General features: G+C 39.2%; 1 protein-coding gene across 4 annotated transcripts in view; it reads left to right on the forward strand.

Annotated features, from left to right (window-relative positions):
• GTF2I (general transcription factor IIi) overlaps positions 1-21,559 on the forward strand; it is a 78,313-nt gene that overhangs the window by 25,741 nt on the left and 31,013 nt on the right. Inside the window, exons 11-16 of one of the 4 annotated variants that reach the window (XM_088152469.1) lie at positions 177-233; positions 3,886-3,948; positions 5,887-5,988; positions 12,883-12,948; positions 17,118-17,198; positions 17,836-18,019. In XM_088152469.1, coding sequence (XP_088008595.1) covers positions 177-233; positions 3,886-3,948; positions 5,887-5,988; positions 12,883-12,948; positions 17,118-17,198; positions 17,836-18,019 — 553 coding nt within the window. The remainder of the gene's footprint in view (positions 1-176; positions 234-3,885; positions 3,949-5,886; positions 5,989-12,882; positions 12,949-17,117; positions 17,199-17,835; positions 18,020-21,559) is intronic. The other 3 variants (XM_088152467.1, XM_088152465.1, XM_088152466.1) reach the window with 3 other exon arrangements.

Here is a 21,559-nt window from a genome sequence, read left to right on the forward strand (position 1 = left end):
CTTTTTGGATTGACTCTTCCCATAGATTTCTGTTTGCAGTGAACCTGCTGGAGACTAGGTGCCAGTGTGCCATAACACTTCTACTTAACCTATTATTCAAGATACTAATTATGAAATTTCAAGTATTACTAGCATCCTCCACTTTTTTATGATGGTATGTTTATATTTGTCTAAAGGGAGCAACCAGGGTTCCGATTGCAGTGAAGGAACAGATGTGGAATTGCCAGTAGAAGGTTAGAAATATGTAAATTTTAAAAAATAAACTCTGGTAAGGTATTTAAAAAATTGAAAAAGCACAGTGCAAACATATCCATTGTGTCTGTGTCTTGCATTCTTTTTTCACATTCCACATGGTTGTGTATTTATTTTTCTCCCCTTGAATTGTGGTCCTGCATGTTTATTGTGGAAAACATATTGAGAAATATTTGCAAGATAATCCCCTTTCCCTTTCTCCCCTCTTGCACCTTCCAGTAAGCTATGTGAGCTGTTTGGAAAGAGGTGATAGTTGGTCTCCTCCATCCAATCTGTCTTCTCTATCATCTTGGGTGGATTTTCTTTATCTTTTTCCTACTTGAGTAGACAGTAGTACTGCTGCATAACACAAGAGCTTGAAAGTATGAAGGCAGCATATGTATATATTTTTTTAAAAGGTGGTGATGAAAAATTAGATAATCATGTACTTTTAATTAAATTTTATGATTATTAGGCCTATTTTACTTGTTTCTATTAAATTATTTCAGTATCTGGAACTAGCAGTGCAAGGTGTGGTGCAATGGGATGTGGAGAAAAACAATGTGAAAAATTATTTAGTTTATGTTGCTTGCTAATAGGAATTTTATTGAACAAGTTCTCTCCCTCAAATCTAAAGACCTAGCTTCTGAAAAGGGACCGCTGCTGCTGTTGCTGCTGAGAATGTGACTTGTGCTTGCCAAAGCATATATTAACTCTTCAGGTGTTGATTTCAGCATCATAATATTAAGGATTCTTAACTTGTTTAATAAAAGCTGGCTGTAACAGGACTGAATTGGTGGGCTACAAATTGTGGCTCATAGGAACGTTCCTATTATGGAAATATTTTTTGCATCAACATATAGGTGAACAGTTATATGAAGCATTAATTTAGCAACAGCATGAAGTTACTGTTAGATTTAGCTCCCTGTTCAAATTTCAGGATCATATCAGTTGTCAGATCACTCTGCTTCCTAAGCTTTCTTTGTGCATTGTGAAATGGAATCTGAAAGTAATGATGTTTTGGACTGACCCAAAGTAATGTTACAGAATAAGAAAAATATTCTTTGTACTGCTTCTGCCTTATTCAATTTTTTAAGAAAACTGGTATTTATATCTATTAATCTATTTATTTTAAATGTTGAAGGATCCTTCCCTGTTAGTTTCATGATTGTATTGTGTTGCATATTTTAAAAAGCACTATTTTGGTGTTGAGAATCTGAAAAACTGAATTTTTTGCTTGATTAGAATCTGCAGAGGAAAACTCAACAGGTGTAAAAGGCTAACATAATCAACATTTGTATTAAAATAGTAGACTTAAATTAGTAGTTGAAGTAGCTTAGTAGAAACTTTTTAGAAAGCCTTAGGCTGTTAAAGGAGCCTCTATTCTGTACAATGTAAAATTGTATATTACTGTTTGGACATAGAATCTCTTCTATGTCTTACTTTGTTGGCAACCTTTTGTTGTGCTGTGTAGATCACTTCCCTGTCAGTATGGAGTTTTGAACCTGTTTGGAGCATACTTCACCATTTAAAAAATGAATCACTTGCTCTCCGTTCTTCCTCTGATTCAGATTAAAGAGGAATTCATAAGTTTTTGTTCTTCATTAACAGAGATGGCCCTGTTGTTCAAACTGATTAATCTTTACTATGGTTTATTTGAAAACAATGAATTTCAACCTTTGTCCTATAATGTTGGCTTATTTCAACATGCCAAAGTTGAATTTAAAATTGGAAAATTTGTTCTAGATTGTGTGGCTACATAGAGGAGAATGAACAGAGGCATCCCTATAAGTCTAAATTGTAGTTCACTGTTATGTCCAAATATATATATTGTCTGACATGGCAACATGTTATTCCCAGTGTGGAAATCCTGCACAACATGTTTCTCAGTGTACCTTGCTGATAGGCAGAATGGGAAGCCTTAACTTCTGAAGGAGACATGTGACAAGGAAAGTACAAAATTAAAAGAGTGATTAAGTAAGGTTCAGCAATTCCTAAACTGGGATGGAAAGCTGAATGCAAATCCTTCTGTGAACTACTATGAACCATCCATATATATAAGCTGTTACGTGATGCCCTTTGAAACAAGTGATTTACCAGAACATTACGTATATATAACTGTTTAGTAAATTTTGATTTGATAGGACAATGAAAAAAGTCATCCTCTAATATGACCTTGAGAATTCCATGAGCTCTTTACTAACAAGTCTCCCTGCTCACATGGGCCTATGCTAGCTATTTATATTAGGTTGATGATCTGAGTGAGTTATCTAATTCAAAACTCATTTTCAGTGCCCTATTACATGCCTGGAATTTACCAGACTATACCTGCTCTTCCAGATTTTCATTAGCTCAATTGTTACTGTTTTATTTGTGCATGTTTCTGACTGACCCTGAAGATAGTGTATTTAGTTACATTGTTAGAAATCCCCTTCAGAGAATAACACTGGCAAACTATACGTAAGCTGTTCCTAAAGTGCAGTTTTGCACTACAATTTTGATACTTTTCATTTCTGTCAACAGTGAGGTTAATTAAACACTCTTTTGAATCAAATTTTCTTTCATTTCAAATACTTTAAAATAAATGGCTAAAAATGATGGGAATTATAAATCTTCAGACCTGCCCGAAGATATTGGTAAAGTCATTTAGTACTTGACTTCTGCTTGATTAGGGGAACAGCTTTTATTTCCTAACTCTTTTTCATATTTACCGGATATTTCCTAATGAAGATGGACTCCTTAACATGTTATATAATGATTGCAATGGTGGAAATAGAACAGTTGAGCAAATGGTCCAGTGCATAGATAGAGCCAGTTGTTTGGAAACATCAGCCCTTTGAAGTAGACCAAGCCAGGAAACAAAACACCACAAGAAATGCTAGAGTTATAACTTATTGATACAGCCTTGTTTCTTGACCTGGTCTGCCTTGAGGGGCTGACAGGAAGCAAAGCAATTTAGTGATGGAAGTAGTGGAGTTCACTATCCTGGAGTCATAACTCCCTTTTCAGAATCTTTTGACTGTTTGAAAGAGCTGTTTGTTGGGATTTGATGTTTTCTGACTTTGGCATTGGGAATAGGAAAGAAAATAAGAATAGTGTATTTTCAGAATGATGTCTTATGTTGACAGTATGCCATATCTATATCTTACTGTACTTCTATTATATAAAATCTTGCTGCTGATAATTGATGACTTTAATGTGGAAAGAAGGTGTACCACTCAGTAGGTGCGGACAGTTGTAGAATACACTTGAACCGGAGAAACTGTTATTCACACTTACAGTTCTAACCTTTAATGTACATTTTTAGAAATATTACTATAATCATTATCATTTGTTTGCATCATTGTAATTGTCTTGTGTGAGAGAGAACTTGTGAATTTCCTACGTTCAATCATTTTGAAAATGTTTGACAACAAAAATTCAAATGAATCTAGAAAAAGGCTATTTAGATAATCTTAGTACTTAGACATCCACATTTTTCTATCATCATCTCATAGGTCTTAAAGCTTGTGAATAAATATTTTGGCTTATATGTTGTGGGTCTGTTTTATTCATAGTATACCAGATACTTGTTGACTCGCCACTGTTGAGTAAAATCAGTCTTACAGTGTGTCTGCACCGTTCAGACTTGGTTTTTTGTTCTGCTTTTTTCAGATTCTTCTCAGCATGCCACTTCTGAAACAAGTGAGGATCCTGAAGTGGAAGTGACCATTGAAGGTTGGCCATTTTCTCAACTAATTTTATTTTGCTCACTTGTTTCAGAAGAATCTCAGTCATGTGGCATTGTGTACATCACTTCTACCCTTCCTCCCAAACCTTTCCCATGCCATAAGATAAATTGTGTTGGGCAAGCTAGTCTTTTGTAAATGCTGGATTTGAATCATCCATGTTTTCTAGAGCTGTTGATGTTAAAAGTGCAAAAAAATGGGGGGATACTCATTAGTCAATGATATTGCTGCTTATCAGAAGGAAGCAGTTTCAGCAGGTACTGTTTTAACTGAGGATGTTTTACTGAGCAATGATTAAAGCTATGGAAGTTCTCCAGTCTTTGGGAAAGATCCATTCATTTGTGATCAGTACAACCAAAAGACCTGTTTGCCTGTTATGTCCCATATCATTTTGGTCTTGCTGAAGTTTTGTAAGATTGAGGCAGATAAAACAAAGTGTTTCACATGAGAAATTCAAATGGTAGATTTGGGAAGTAGAGAATAACTTGTAAAGTTGACTGCTTAATTTCTAAGGTCAGGTGATATACCTCAAGGGAAAGTCTTCTCAGATCCTGTTTTTTCCTGCACTTATTTCCCTCCACCTACTTCAGTATTGCCTGTGATAAATTGCTATTTTAAAAACTACATGAATCGCACAAAAGAAACAAAAGTGAGATGAAAGAAGTTGAAGAACTGAAAGGGAGTTTATACCTATCTAGATTTTGCAGTTCCTGGAAGGTTGATTGAATTCTGATAAGACTGTGTAAGATAATGAATGACTGATCATGCCTACCTATTTCAATATTCCTGTATGAGAAATAGGAACATAAGATAAATATTTCTGCCTGTGAAGAAAAGTAAAATATTGATAGCTTTTCCTGCATGAAAAAACAAAAGGACCATGTTCTGTGATGTAGTGTCAGATTTTGTAAATAAGATTAATAAGAGTACGTCTCTCCTTCTTTCACTGTTACACTATGTTATGTTATTTACTCCAAGTCATAATTTGGAAAGGTGTGACATTGTAGAGGTATAACCTCAGTTACTTTTAGGGCATGCATCTTTTTCCTTAATCTGTGTCTGTTTCATTTCCAGTAATGGCAAAAGTCAGTCTGTTAATTTTTCAAAAATTGTTCAAGAATGCTAGACCATCTCTATGCCTTCATTTGGTAACAACCGTTTCACACTGGAGCCTCTGTTCATTTTACTTTGAGCAGCTCTTGAATTGACTTGGGAGGCTAATGGAGCGGAGGGGGGGAGAGAAAGGGTAGAAACAAAACTACAAGAGATATTTCTGTCTATGCATGTGTATGTGTGTATCAGACACCTTTCTTTCTCTTGCCCTGTAATCTTTTAGTTGATAATTGCATCTTTGAATATAGTTTAACATACTTAACATAAAATTTTTTTCCTTTTTAGATATTTTGGCAGATGTTATTGATTTCTCTCTATTTAAAATACAGGTTCATTTTATTCACATTTATTAGATCACTAGTGAAATTTTACAGATCCATTCCTGTTGCTTTCAGTGTCTATTCATTTATTGCTGGAATAGAAACCAATTATCTCTTGTCCCACCTTCTACCAGTATATTTATGTGATATCACTCTGGAAGAATTTTGCATCCTCTAATGTTCTGTATGGTATTTTTGTTTCAAAAACATCTTATCTAATGTGGTATCTTTATGTTTGGTTGGAATCCAAACAGAATGTCTCTTTGGGGTAAGAGAAGGCCTTGTTGACAGTAAGGTGGGAAAATCCAAATTATGTTGACATAATTTGAACTTCAAATGGGAAAGTTAAATGCTAGAATTGATAAGTAAAGATGAGTCCATTCCTTGTTTTGGAATAGTTCACCACATCCAACAGCAGGTTATTTATTATGATCTTGAAAGATGTTAGATGTTGTCAAATAGCAGCTGTGATGCATATGTTTGTCTCTCTGAAGATGATGATGACTATTCACCACCCCATAAGAAGACAAAGAGCATAGAACCAGCCAATGATACTTCCAATGCTGGGAGAAGAAAAGCTAGAGAGTTCAATTTTGGTAAGTTTAAGATGAAACTATTGTAAGTGTTTCATTTGTGAAGCAATTTTAGTTAAGGTATATGGACATGTACATAATACATGAAACCTCACTGGGACAGTTTAGACGAGGCTAATTAAGAGTGTCCCCCACAAGTCCTGCTGTGCTGCATCATTGTGGCAGGGTGGTGTTCCTGGGAGGGATGAACAAAGAAAGCTAGGAGTATATGCTAATATATGCTACATATATGCCATATATGTAGAGAGCCAGGGAAATGGCCTTGAAGCAAATATTCAGAAAACATTATGTAAACAAAGAATACAGAATTATTCATTAAGTCCTGGGAACGAAGATAGTATTAAGAAGAGACTCAGCCTCACTCCTCCCTGTCTTACTGGGGTATAAGAGGAAAGGGAGGAGAAGCCCAATTAGATTTGCAAGATTATGTTATTATAGCCTATCTCAATAAAGTATAGTTCTGCTTTTCCTGTGGCATATGTTTCCTGATCTGGTCTACCTTGAAGGGATGACAATATAGTGTGACTCTGCTCATATTGTATATGTGTGAAAGGCATAAAGGTCATCCCAACTGCCCAGCTAAAGCAAGCAGGCACCTGTATTGTGCAGTAGTGATATAGGAAGATGCTAGAGGCGAAATATGACTTTAGTGACAGTGGCAAAGGGATTGTTTCGAATTGCACAGAAGAAGGCAATGGTAAACCAAGCTATGCCAGCAAATTTGGAGAATGACATAGTGGCCAACAGATTGGAAAAGGTCAATCTACATTCCAATACAGGTAGTCCCTGGGTTAAGAATGCCTGGTTTACAGACGACTCATAGTTAAGAACTGAGCCCACTGTAGCAAAATTCAAGTTTAAATACACAATGATTTGAGTTAAATATACAATGGTTTGAGTTAATTACATAAAACTACTTATACAGTATTATGCAATAATATTCTGGTTTACATACAAACTTAAAGACAGACCTTGGGAACGGAACTTGCTCTTAAACTGGGGACTACCTGTACTAAAAAAAGGAGACTTAACAGTGTGTGTAAACTATTGTACAATATCCTTAATTTCATATGCTAGCAAAATAATGCTTAGGGTCATCCAACAACACAGATCAGGGCCCTACATAGAAAGGGAGGTGCCAGATGTTCAGTCTGGCTTTAGAAAAGACAGAGGAACATGAGACATTATTGCTGATACACACTGGATTATTTAGAAAGCCAAAGAATAGCAAAAAGAAGTCAGTATGTTCCAATGACCATGGCAAAGACCAAGGAACCAGTGAGTAGACCAGTCCCCTTGGAACCTCTGGATAAGGAGAGGATGTGAGATCACCCACATGTGTTCTGGACAGTTGCTCCCCATGAGAACACTGCAGGACAATGGTTTTCTGCAGGTTTTGGTGCCAGGAGATGATGCAATTAGCCATCTTGCTTGCAACCACAGTGGAGACTTTTAAAGGATACTAAGTTCGCAAATCTTGTTTTCTAATCACTTTTGGAAATTGCTCATTAACTATGTATTGTCGAAGGCTTTCACGGCCGGCATACGATGGCTGGTGTGGGTCTTCCGGGCTGTGTGGCCGTGTTCTGGAAGTTTTGTTTCCTAATGTTTCGCCAGCACCTGTGACCGGCATCTTCAGAGTGCAGGAGCACAGACGGGCACAGAGAGAACTGCTCCTGTCTGTCCTCCTGCACTCTGAAGATGCCGGTCACAGGTGCTGGCGAAACGTTAGGAAACAAAACTTCAAGAACACGGCCACACAGCCCGGAAGACCCACACCAGCCATGCTCATTAACTACTTTTAAGCTATTTTAAGACCCTCAAAATGACAAGTTTCAAAACGGTGATTTTGCCTTTAATCCTGAATGAAAGAAAATTTTAATTATAAGCTTAAGAATGTAAAGAATCTGAAATAAACAGCAAAAAGCTAAATAAGATTTTGATTTTAGAAAGTTACAAATGGATTAAGGGTCCAGATAAAATTGGAATATTGAAGCTTTTACAATAAGATTTTGGAATTAATTATAAAGTACAAACAGCTTCTCGTGGGAAATAGATCCTGTTTTGGTTTTGCCAAAAAAAAAAAAAAAAAAAAAGATAAATAATTCAGTGATTTCAAAAACTGGACTCTAGAGGGCAGTAACAATTTTAGGTAGAAGAAAGATATACAGATAGTCCTTGACTTATGACAGCATTTAGGACCAGAATTTCCATCGCTAAGCAACGTGGTCGTAAAAGGATTGCCACATCACATAGCAACAGCAATCCCTGCAGCCCCAGGTACTGTCGTTAACTGAATCCCATGGTCATTAGGCGAGGCAATTTCTTGCTGGCTTTCCACAACCAAAGTCAGTGGGGAAGCCAGCAGGAAATTGCAAGTCTCAGGCCTGCAGGCAGGTAAGTGGCTGTTGCCAGGTGGGGGAGGGTATGCAAGAGGTGCTGTGCAGGTCAGGAAGGGTGTGAGGGGGTGTGCGAGGGGCACCGTGCAGGTCAAGGAGGATACACAAGGGGCACTGCATGGGTTGGGGAGGATGTGTGGGGTTGCATAAGATGTGCTATGTGGGTCGGGGGGGATGTACAAGTGGCCAGTGTAGCACGAGGGCAGAGGGGCTCAGGGAGGGTAAGTTGGGGGGGAGCCTTACTCCAGCAACTTGCAACCTTCCCTGCTGGCTCCCCCATTGACTTTCTGGGGAAGTTGGCAGGGAAGGTTGCAAATGGCGATCATGTGATTGTGGGGAACTTGGCAACCATTTGTAAGTGCAAATGGATTGCCAAGCACCCAGATCATGATCACATGACTGCAGGGGTGCTGGGGTGGCCAGAACTCAGAGGACCAGTCATAACCAATATTTGTTCAGTTCCATCGTCAAATAGTTGTAGGTGGAGGACTACCTGTACAGGCCTGCAAGATGGTGCAAAAAGTTACGACAACAAAAATAGTGAAGGAGCCTTTTGAAGAATAGCCACAATATCAACAATGTCAGTAGTGATGTCTGCTTCTATGGATAGCTTATGTCCAAAGATGTTATTAAAGAAATGTCAGAACAAATTTTATCTGACAAGATAGAGATGGTATTGAATGTGGATTTACAGTGGGGCAAAAAAGTATTTAGTCAGCCACCAATTGTGTAAGTTCTCCCACTTAAAAAGATGAGAGAGGCCTGTAATTTTCATCATAGGTATACCTCAACTATGAGAGACAAAATGGGGAAAAAAATCCAGAAAATCACATTGTCTGATTTTTAAAGAATTTATTTGCAAATCATGGTGGAAAATAAGTATTGGGTCAATATCAAAAGTTCATCTCAATACTTTGTTATATATCCTTTGTTGGCAATGACAGAGGTCAAACGTTTTCTGTAAGTCTTCACAAGGTTTTCACACACTGTTGCTGGTATTTTGGCCCATTTCTCCATGCAGATCTCCTCTAGAGCAGTGATGTTTTGGGGCTGTCGCTGGGCAACACGGACTTTCAACTCCCTCCAAAGGTTTTCCATGGGGTTGAGATCTGGAGACTGGCTAGGCCACTCCAGGACCTTGAAATGCTTCTTACGAAGCCACTCCTTTGTTGCCCGGGCAGTGTGTTTGGGATCATTGTCATGCTGAAAGACCCAGCCACGTTTCATCTTCAATGCCCTTGCTGATGGAAGGAGGTGTTCACTCAAAATCTCACGATACATGGCCCCATTCATTCCTTCCTTTACACGGATGAGTCATCCTGGTCCCTTTGCAGAAAAACAGCCCCAAAGCATGATGTTTCCACCCCCATGCTTCACACTAGGTATGGTGTTCTTTGGATGCAACTCAGCATTCTCTCTCCTCCAAACACAACGAGTTGAGTTTAGACCAAAACGTTCTACTTTGGTTTCATCTGACATTCTCCCAATCCTCTTCTGGATCATCCAAATGCTCTCTAGCAAACTTCAGACGGGCCCGGACATGTACTGGCTTAAGCAGGGGGACACATCTGGCACTGCAGGATTTGAGTCCCTGGCAGCATAGTGTGTTACTGATGGTAGTCTTTGTTACTTTGGTCCCAGCTCTTTGCAGGTCATTCACTAGGTCCCCCCATGTGGTTCTGGGATTTTTGCTCACCATTCTTGTGATCATTTTGACCCCACAGGGTGAGATCTTGCATGGAGCCCCAGATCGAGGGAGATTATCAGTGGTCTTGTATGTCTTCCATTTTCTAATTATTGCTCCCACAGTTGATTTCTTCACACCAAGCTGCTTGCCTATTGCAGATTCAGTCTTCCCAGCCTGGTGCAGGTCTACAATTTTGTTTCTGGTGTCCTTCAACAGCTCTTTGATCTTGGCCATAGTGGAGTTTGGAGTGTGAATGTTTGAGGTTGTGGACAGGTGTCTTTTATACTGATAACAAGGTCAAACAGGTGCCATTACTACAGGTAACGAGTGGAGGACAGAGGAGCCTCTTAAAGAAGTAGTTACAGGTCTGTGAGAGCCAGGCATCTTGCTTGTTTGTAGGTGACCAAATACTTATTTTCCACCATGATTTGCAAATAAATTCTTTAAAAATCAGACAATGTGATTTTCTGGATTTTTTCCCCCATTTTGTCTCTCATAGTTGAGGTATACCTATGATGAAAATTACAGGCCTCTCTCATCTTTTTAAGTGGGAGAACTTGCACAAGTTGGCTGACTAAATACTTTTTTGCCCCACTGTACAACTGACAGGTCAAGAGAATGATTTAGAAAAGGATGTTTCACTGAATCTACAAAAGAAACTGGCTGATATTTTAAAATTTAAAAATGAAATACAAATGACAAACCAAGAGAGTGATCTGGATAATTCTTTCCTATTGGATTTACAAAAGAGGCTTGTTAAAGCCTTGAAAAACTCTGTGCAATGGGACTAAGAATAAATGAAAAGAAATCAAATCCTAAGACAATATTTGAACGAATTAAAGATTAAGACTGTTAGAAGTAAAAGGAAGGAATATAAAGTTGGTTTATTTGAGCAAGGTTAATATAAGATATGCTGTTACTTCTGGCTGCTCTTTTTGGACTTTCTGCTGGCACCAGGACTGAAAAGATTGTGTTTTATGGATTTGTTTCTTGATAAGAGATGGGATATGGGATGAAGCGATAAATTTGTTTATACTCATGATGAAGGTTGAAAGTCACTTCTTTATATATTTCTTTTCTCTTTCTTCTGAATTTTCTTCTTTTTTCTTTGCACTTTTTCCTCCTCTTTTCTTTCTTTAAGTTTAGTTTGTATTAGATTTTATTATTATAATCAAAATTCTTAATAAAAAAGTTATATATTTATGAATAAAAGAAAAATGGGAGTCCCAGAACTTCTCATTGTAGTCATGAAAAAGTTATGTACAAAAGCCACAGTACAGATGGAACATGGTGAAAGAGACCGGCTCCATGTTGACAAGGGAGTGAGACAAGGCTGTATACTGTCCCCTTATTTATTCAACCTATATGTGTAATATATATTGAGGGAAGCTAGATTGAAGGAAGATGAGGATGGTTTTAAAATTGAAGGAAGAAACATCAATAACCTGTGCTATGCTGATGACACTATGATAGTTGAAAATGCAGACTATCTGCAAGCTCTAGTAATGAAAGGAGCATAGTGAAAAAATGGGACTAAAATGAAAGAAGACCAAGCTGATGACAACAGGTACAACTGCCAGCCTTAGAATTGAGATGGAAGATATCGAAATGGTAGACAGTTTCTGACTTTTAGGATCAACCATCAACAGTAAAGGAGCAAGCAGTCAAGAAATAAGCCATAGATTAACACTTGGTGGAGCAGCCATGAAGGCCTTGGAAAAGATATTCAGGTACTGTGATGTGTCTATATCTACAAAGATCAGAATAGTGCAGGCAATTGTATTTCACTGTGACACTCTATGGAAGCAAAGGTTGGACTGTAAAGAAGTAGGATAGAGTAGTGCTGCTTTTGAACTTTGGTGTTGGAGAAGGCTACTGAGAATACCATGGATAAAACAAACCCATGGTTCATCGAACAAATCAACCCAGAGTTCTCACTTGATTCTTAAATAATCAGTCTCAAATTATCCTACTTCAGACAGATTATGCAAGGCTTAGCTCTCTGGAGAGTCTACAAAGCTGGGAAAGATGGGGGAAAAAAAGAAGATGATGATCATCATCAAAGTCTTCCTGAAATACCTTGAACTTTTGCAACACAAAAATCAAAAACAGTCATACTGGCCATGAGGGAAAAAAGTATACATTTTGTAGATCTAAATGTATTGCCTTGATATGTATTTTGAAGATTCGAGATGTTCATGTGAGAGTAGATGTCATGATAGATGTAATCAAGCCCTTCATCAGGCTTGTTTGAATTTGTATATCATTGGAAGTGTGGCAGAAGGAGGATGAGAGGTAGTGGTACCAATAGAAGAGTAGAAGAGGAGGTAGTGATTTGACTTCATGAGTAAACAAACCAGTAAGCTAGTATTCTGTAGAATGCATTAGTGTGGCAGATAGTGTGGGGTTGAGCTAAGTGGCTTTGGGCTCGTTTCATGTTTATTATGTAATTGGGGATACTCTTAATCATGAGATGAAGGTGGATTGATTCTAAAATGAGTCAGAGTTTTATCTGTGTCTAACATTCAAAATCCAAGTTTTGTATGTAAATACTTCCGAAATTTAGAAGGCTTCTTTAATCGTGATGGCAATAAGCTACTGACTGACTTGCTGAAGAGAATTTTTGTCTTAAAAAAATCTGATTGTTCCTTCAGGGGAAATTGTGTGTGTGTGTGTGTGTGTGTGTGTTTGCAGGCTTTACGTTCTATATTCACTCATTAACAACAAGATAGAAATAATAATTAGAATGAAATATGTTAGAAGGCTTGCTATATCCTCTATAGGGCTAACATATTTTTTTTTTCCTTTCAGAGAAATGGAATGCCCGAATTACAGACTTGAGAAAGCAAGTTGAAGAGTTATTTGAAAGAAAATATGGTATGTCTCTTCCTCCCTCCAGTTGTTCAATTATATTTGGAAACTCCTAATAACTTTGTAAAAGTTTGACTTCTTTATGCCATAGAGTCTTTTGTTGTGTTGTCCTGCCATTGTCCAAGAACTGCCAGTGCCAAAGGGTGCTTATAACTGTCTTGGTTCTGCAGACTTAGAGAGATTGCAATAGGTATTAGTGTTTTCTGCTTTACTGGAGGGCCTGCTGTTGGAAGTTCTGCAAGGTAATTTTTTTAGACTTGGTTTCCTAAGAATACATATCCTCCACATGGAATTTAAATGCACTACCAAGAAAAGCTGCAGCCTGGAACTTGTGGAAATTAAGCAGAGTGCTAACATTGCATATTTTGTGGTAGTTAATTCTTTTCCTGTTTGTCATGAAAATGCATCCGTGTATGAGTTAATCTCCTACACTGTTTGGAAGGCAGGAATCACATGACAAGCAAAGCTTGTGTTAATAATGGTACTCTTAATCTCCTCCTTCAGTTCTGTTTCCCACTTTCACCCAGTTCAGGCCTCTCAAAAAGTTTTCCTACTATACTGCTGCAGTTTTATTCATAATTTTTTTTCTCTGTTAGTCTGTTTTTTCTGTTTCCTTTTGCTCATTCATTTTTTTTTAATCATTTCTCTTCTATGTTCTTTAGTGTATAAAGGAATGTACTGAGAGTCAGAGTAAGGCTGAAAAAAGGGAATCCATTTTTGCCTAGGGCACTTTACAGATGAAGCCAGGGTGCTTTCTTCTTGGAGACTGGATGATAATTATCCAAATAATTATTATTTAATGTTGCTGGATCCAGGGAAGGCTTCTTCAGATGGGGGTATATAGTGCCTCCTTAAATGCAGTGAGAAACCCCCTCTATCAAAGAGGTTCTGCCAAGTTTCTGGACCTGGTTACAAACATATACATGCTAACTGTCCAAAAGAACCAGGAAGAGCCTGGCTCCCAGCTCCTTTCCACTTCATTCAAATCTGCTAGCTGGAATGAATCCCAGATAACAAAACAGGATGTTCCTCCAGACCCCACCATGAAGAGACAAGATTCTGGCAAATTTGAGTGACCTTATCAGCAAAATGTTGTGCAGAATCATCACAGTAATTGACTGGTATATCTCCCTGCTTGCCTCTCCCTAACAGAGAATGAATAACCTTACACAAGGCCGTTGGTTGTTGAGGCAATAAGGATGGAAATGTGGGAATACTTTGCCACTCATTGTCACAGTGTAGGCTTAAACATGAGCTCTTGTGCTCAGTCAGATTCACTTTTAGTTTTAGTTTACTGGTGCACCAGGCATAGTTTCTGCTACATTATCTCCTGAAGCTCCTTGATAAACCAAGTTCTGCTGACAGAAAGAGGTCACTTAGGAACAGACTTGTCAAGCTGCTGCTCCTAAAAGTCTTAGGGAGTTACACTTTGGTCATCACCACAATGAGCTCCAGCTGACATCGCCAAGCACTATGTCAAGCTGAAGAGCGGCCTCTCAGTACTGCCAAAGCCACAAAACAAACACCAGCTCAAAGTTAAAAGGAGAGCAGAAAAAAATAACAATAACAAAATAAAAAAATTCCTAGTGAGTTTCCATTCAGGATCAAGTGTATTTAATGTTTTTAAGATGTTGATGTCCTGTTTTTGTATTCTCCCATGACTATAGCTTCACACATAACCATTTCAGTGACTGCTTCTTCCTGATCATAGTCAAATAGCCACTAGTTGTCAGGGCTGTATTCAGAGGAAAGATTGATTGTTCCTCCTCTGATAGAACCAGACAACCGTTCTTTCAAGGGGCATGCCCATGCTGGATTCCTCCAGAATCATAGTCATCACCAATGCCAGCTTGATTGACTGCAAAGCCATGTCAGGGTTTTTCAATATAAGTAACTTGGTCCAAGGTAGAACTTCAATGCAGCTTTAATTAGCTAGAGTTGAAGTTGGTCTTTGTGGCTCTTTGCTGCAAACATCAAGGGAAACCATATACTTATTCATATAGTATGTCATACATAATTATACAATAATTATATGTATAATTATTATCCAATCTCCAAGAAGAAAGCACTTTGGCTTCAGCTGTAAAGTGCCCTAGACAAATATGGATTGCCTTTTTTCAGTCTTACTCTGACTCTTAGTACGTTCCTTTTACTCTGACTCTTAGTACGTTCCTTTACCTATACCACTAGGACTAAAGAACTCAGAAGTATATGGAGCCTCACATTGATCATCAAAATGGGATATGATCAAAGTCTCTCCACAGAAAAGCCCTACCTGTGAGCAGAGCAGATAATCTTATTCCTGTTAGCTCAGTGCATCTGGCGTGGAAACAGATTTCTGAGCTGGACAGCAATAGATACAGAAGAACTCTGACTCATTTATTTGAGTCTGTTCTCATCTCCAATTCACGTGGAGCAGAGACCATTAATCCATTGCATACACTGTGCCCCAATAATATCTTTCATGTTTTCCCTCTATTTCTTTTAAGAATAAGGATTCTAAAAACATTTCAGGAGATAGTCATGATGATCCTAGTGGCCCTGTTATAGCAACTTTATCTTTAATTCTGTCATGGCTCCTTTCATTTCACCCAGACCTCCCTGAGCCAGCTTAGCCTAGCGGTTCCTTCACAATCCAAGTAATTGTACCCAGATTTCCCTAATTAGGGCCATACAAACATGGGTTGGTTGTACCTCACTGTATGGAAGCTGAGCTGCATGCTAATTTAGCTATGAATGGATGCAGAGAAGTTATTAATGATCTTCTCTCTTTCAAGAGAAAGTCAACAAACAGGATATACAAAGACAGATGGAAAGTTTTTCTATAAATGGTTCTGTAGCACACATTAAGCACTTGCTATTATTTTGTCTACAGTATCTAGACTCAAACCAGGCACCCAAGAAAGGAGTCAACTTTATCTTTGGTTCTCCAAACTACTGTTCTATGGGATATTATGCAATAAGCGGATTCTTCCCAGAACTGTTGTTCCGAGTGATTCTAATGAACACTTTCCTCTCTGGAATTTGCAGTCTTCAGAACTCTTACTGAGAAGCCCTTTAAGTCTATTGCTGCAAATTTTAACATTTTTTTTCCTCATGGCTGTTGCATCTATGAGAACAATGTTTGATCTAGTAGCACTTTCAGTCAGGGCAAACTCCATATTTTTCATAAGGAGTCAGTTGTTCTGTTTTCCAATCTGTCCTTTATGCTTGGAACTAATATTTCCTTTCATACATCATAAGAACTGATTTTGATTTTGTTTTGCCCCAACCCTTCTTATCCATGTGATTCCTGCCTTCCTGGAGACAGTATAGCCCATTTTTGGGTGTTTCCATAAGTACCCAATATCATCCAAAAGAAAGGCAGTGAGTTAGCCTCTGTGACCAGTTCTTATTATTCAGTGCTTATCCTTTTTACTTTAAAAATGATTGAAATGAGGGCTGCCTAACATTTGAGAAATGTAATTCAGTGATGCACCTGGGACAAAGGGAGGGGATGTGAAAAATTTATGAAAGTAAGATGATTTTGTATTGGCTGCACAGTCTTTTCCTCTTGATAGATATTGTTTACCCCTAGCCTGACCCCCCCAATTCACTTATTGTGTTGTTCTGGAGCAGGGCTCAGCAGCATTTCCTGGCTCACAGATATTATTTCATACTGTAGTACAATGGAGCAGATGCGCCACATTCCTCAAATCCTAGAAGACCTAACAGTATTTAAGACCAGCAAATTCTTGCAACATTTTGCTATTCTGTTGTTACTTTACTTTGTGGTGGCAGAGACTACAGTATGAGGCTGACCTCTTTTTTGAAAAAGAAAACAGCTGCCACACTGAAGACATTAAGAGCCAGTTTGCCACCAGTGGTAAGCCACTGCACCATTCAAAGATTTTTGAAATTTCAGAGGACTCTGAAATCACACATTACCTGTCCTGCTGAGTTTGAACCTACAGTTCTCCCTTGATAATTTTTGGATCAGTCCAATCTCTATGCATTGGCAGAATCCGTGCAAAGTTGAAGTTAGATATTGAAGATTCTGAAGTGAACTATAGTGCAGTGTCTTCCCTTGCCTATCCAGAAGATTGGGAGAAAAAGCTCCCTTATTTTGAGTCACCGTAAGAATAAGAACTGAAACACCTTCTTTCTTCTCTCTTTTTACTTCCTGCCAAATGCAGGTGTTGCTCTGTTCAATAGGTCATTTGCTCCCACCTCCTCTCCCCCTGGGAAACGACAGGAGAATACAGACAGAGGGAGACGTAAGATGGTCCCTATTAAATTTTTACATCCTGGCTCTAGATGAAAACATCCTTTTGTAGGTGTGATCATCCAACTGCAGGCCTACAGAACATATTTGTGAATAGCAAGTAAACTTGACTTCTGGATTACCATGGACATGGCCTAGATTTATAGTTGAGGTTTGGTATCTGTGTGAACTAGTGCAGTGTTTCTGATCACCTGTAAAATGAATTAGAAAATAAAATTTGAATTGATCTACAAGCTGGGTCTGCACCATTTATAGCTTGATGGAATATCTGAATTAGCAATCCTGATTTATGATCATTACTTTATCTCTAGAGGACCTTACGCCTAGTGATTACAATGTTAAGCAGTTTAGAAAAAATAAAATTAGTTTAATTCTGAATCATAGTTTGACTGTTGTATGTGTTAGAGCTCAAAACCAGGGTGCTAATCTGTTGTTAATGAAAATTACTATTGGTAATTGATGTTGTTTGGCATCAGATTGAGCTTTCCAACCTTGGGGGTCCCCCACTTTTATTTAAAATAGGCTCCATTGAAACGTATTGTTACTTTTGTTACAGCATGCTTTGGGAACAAATAGCTTGGCATTCTATATTTAAGCTGTAATATAATTTTTCCTTGTTTATATTAAAGCTGAAGCTATTAATGCAAAAGGGCCTGTATCTATCCCGTATCCACTCTTCCAATCTCATGTTGAAGATCTGTATGTGGAAGGATTACCAGAAGGAATTCCTTTTCGTAGACCCTCCACTTATGGGATCCCACGTCTTGAAAGGATTTTACTGGCAAAGGAACGAATTCGATTTGTGATTAAGAAGTAAGTAAGTTGGATTTAATTTTGTGGACAAATACAGCTGCCTTTTCTTTTCTGCCAAAAGAATTGCTGAACTATGGTGATCTCTTCCATCTTTCTCCCCTTCTCCAAGAATATTAGAAGTGAGTCAATCACACACTGAAAGGGTTACCTATAAATAGGGAAGCATGCAAAATTAAAACAAATGTTTTGTTTCAATCCTGGAACAAATCACTGCTTTCTGTAAGTTCTGTGAAACCATTCTGGGTAAGGCACAGTTTGACAGACGCAAAACTCAGAACATTTTCACTGTTCTGTGTTTGGGATAAAACATAATTGGGCAGGGCAAATAGAGGAAGATGTCTGTGCATCACTCCCTCTCTCCCTTCTTATTCTCAGCAACTGCCAACACGGCATATCCCTCCAGCTAGCCCCCACCCCCTTCATCCCAGAGTCTTCTCTTTCCTCCCTCCCCTTTGTTGACCCTGTGTATGCCTCAATGCAGCATATCCTCCTGGCCTGCCCCTCAATCCTCCCAGTACTTTCCCTTCCTTCAGCTGCTGCTGGTGACTCAGGGCAACATAACCCAACCCTCTCCACAGCACTATCTCATATTCCAGAATGCAGTCACTATTCCCTTCAGGCCAACACTCCCCTGCATCTGTGCAGGAGGGAGGGAATGAAAGATGTTGAGAAAATTGGGGTGGGCAGGCTGTGGAATATGCCACATTGGGACACCAGTAGTGACTAGAGGGAGGGAGAGAAGGAATAAGAGGCACTGGGAAGGTCAAGGCATAGTAGGCTGATGGGATATGTCATGCTGGGAGCTGCTGAGGGGGGAGAGGGGGTGGCATGCTTCAGCCATCTTCTCCTCCTCCTTAGCCACCAATCTCAATGTCTGTGGATTCCCCCTCTTCTCCCTCCATGCCCTCTCCCTATTAGGAGCAAACTTGTACACAAATCGAAACATAATGAAGCATGCGTTTCACTTGAAGGATAAGTCATCCAAAAACAGCTGTTTCATGTGTGAACAGTTTAGGCACAGGTCATTTTGTAAATCTTTACCTATAAATGCAAGGCAGACAGAAAAATGAAATTTGCTGTTACAACATTTAGGAAAATTATGAGTGTGTTTGATCCTTTAAGCTTGTTAACTTAAGTATCTGTATGAACAGAGGTAGAGCCCCTGCTAGGTAGCCAGGGAGAAGTGGGCATGCTACTTTGGAAATTGAAAGTAGGACTAGAATGAAGCCCTGTGAACTAGAACAGTATAAGCTATTACAAGTACATTTAGCATAGTTCTTAACATGACCACTTTCAATAGTAAAGATTCAGAGAAAGGGGAAGCTAAATGGAGCTGTGTGCATGTGATTTTTGGCTCAGCTGTAGCTATCTCTGCTGATTATGTTGGAGTATTTCACATTTCAAGAAGCTATGACTATGTTTGTTTTGTTGGTGGTTCTTACTATCCAGCTAATATCATTGTTGATATATCAAGTTGTGCTGAGTTTATTGAAGGATTCCTAAAACCATTTGCATCTCTGTTTGCCAGTGAGGAAGCACTTTGAACATTTTGCAACAGTGGAGCCAGGGCACCCGATAGTGAGTATCTGCTCCCACTCATTTTAGAGGCAGGGCATAGTTTTCTCTTAATCCTCCTTCCTATGGGAGGGGAATAGTTCCCTTCCCCAGTTCTAGACTTATCTTGCTCTGGGGAATAGACCTATACAAGAGGTCTGATAGCTATCCACAGGTTAGAATTGATAATTGTTTCTTTCTCCCTGCCCCCCTTTTTGCTTTAATTTTACCATTATTTTCCTTTGTTAATAAACCTAGTTGGCTCCTATGACCAACAAACACATAGTTGGGAATTCCTATCCATGGACACTAAAGAATTTCTCTGATGACTGCAGCCAAAAAAGGGGCAGGGCCCGATGGTGCAATATCCTGCCCTTCAACTCACTCCCACTTTCCCTTCAGGGAAACATGACCAGTGTTGTGGTTACCAAGCCATATATTGCTTACAACTGCCAGTGGGGTTGTCATTGCTCCTCTTTGGAGTTGGTTGGCCCGGGCACTAGAAGGGATGGAAAATGGGGTCCTGAATATAGAACCCTCCCAACCCCCCTCCCATGACAGAACCTCCATGTTGGACTACCTTCAGTGGCTCTGCCAAATACTGTCCCTCTCTGCAGGCTCTATTCATCTTACATTACATCTGAGACTCCAGAGGATGGGATTGGGATTTCCAACCAGTCCTGAAATCACTGGAATGAGTCTACCTTGTCCACCACCCATCCCAGAAAGGAGGAAGAAGGTGGTAACTCCTGCCTGCAGAGAAAGCACAAGGAGGGAGATGGGGAAAGCATTGCCCATCCCTATGTCCTCTTCCTCAGATGCATTCTCACCAGATCCCCATTAGAGAGGGCAAGCACCAGAGAGGGAGAGACCTAGCCTATCTTTTTTGGCATCTGACTTAAATTGCTCCTTAGGACCAGTCAAATAGAAAAGAGGAGGAAGAATTGTCTCTAGGTAAGAAAGAGAACTAAAAGCCAGTCCCTGAGTCCACCAGGATTTTTTGAAAGCAGATTTTCTACAATTATTCAGGAAAGTCTGCAGGACTCTCAGCCTATAGAAAACACAGCCCTCTGTTCCTGTAGATCTTCTGATGGACCCACTGATAGCAGAGGTGTTCCTGGTGGCTTACAACCCCATCATGTGTTTCCCATTTCCTGAGATATTTAGCAAACAAACTGAAGTGGAGGGTCTCTGGGGGAGCAAGGGGCACACCTGCCTTGCCATCAAGTTTTCAAGTCTGCCCCTTCAGTGAATGCCTTTCTGATGGCACTGGTTTTGGGTCCGCAATGAATAATGGTGAAAATACCCCCAAGCACCTAGAGGACAGGATAAAGATAATACAGTGCAGTTCTAATAAGACAACAAGGACTGTCTCACTACTTCTGTTTCTGCCTGGGCTTCTGTTCTCTGGACCATGCAATTAACTCTACTCATCCGCCTGAGCATAGAAAACTCAGTGCATGAATAAACTGGATAGGACTGCCATACCTAGATAATGTAGAGTTCTCAGCTAGAGGCATGGTAGCCAGTTTATCCATTAGGAAGCAACTGTGGCTGAAGGACTGGAACTTAAGACTTGAAGGTGAAATTGGTGTTTATATTAAGTCCATTTAAGAGTGGAAAATTGTTTGGAGAAGCCTTAGAGACTAGACAAAAAGGCATATTCAGCACTTTGAAGGGAAAGGTAGTGGAACTGCAGGATACTTCTGTTTAGGAGATCAGTCATGAATCTCTTTCCAGCACCTTTCAGCCACAAGATGGATAGTTTCATCTCATATTTCCCAAACTAGGGAGCAGAGGCAACAAATGACTTCAATGTCAGCTGGCCCAGTTTCCACTGATTCCCAGATTCCTGCAACTTGTGTGAAACTCTGGAGGAGAATTGATACTGATAACCTCCACCTAGCTCAGAAGTCTCTGCTATTTGGATCTAATCAGTATGTGAGCATCTTGACCATGAGGTCTCCTGACATTGCGAGGCATGCT

This window comes from Python bivittatus, unplaced genomic scaffold (genome assembly GCF_059951505.1).
Source record: "Python bivittatus isolate LINGU-HERP-01145 unplaced genomic scaffold, Pbiv_v1 ctg000690_np1212, whole genome shotgun sequence".
Lineage (NCBI taxonomy): Eukaryota > Metazoa > Chordata > Lepidosauria > Squamata > Pythonidae > Python > Python bivittatus.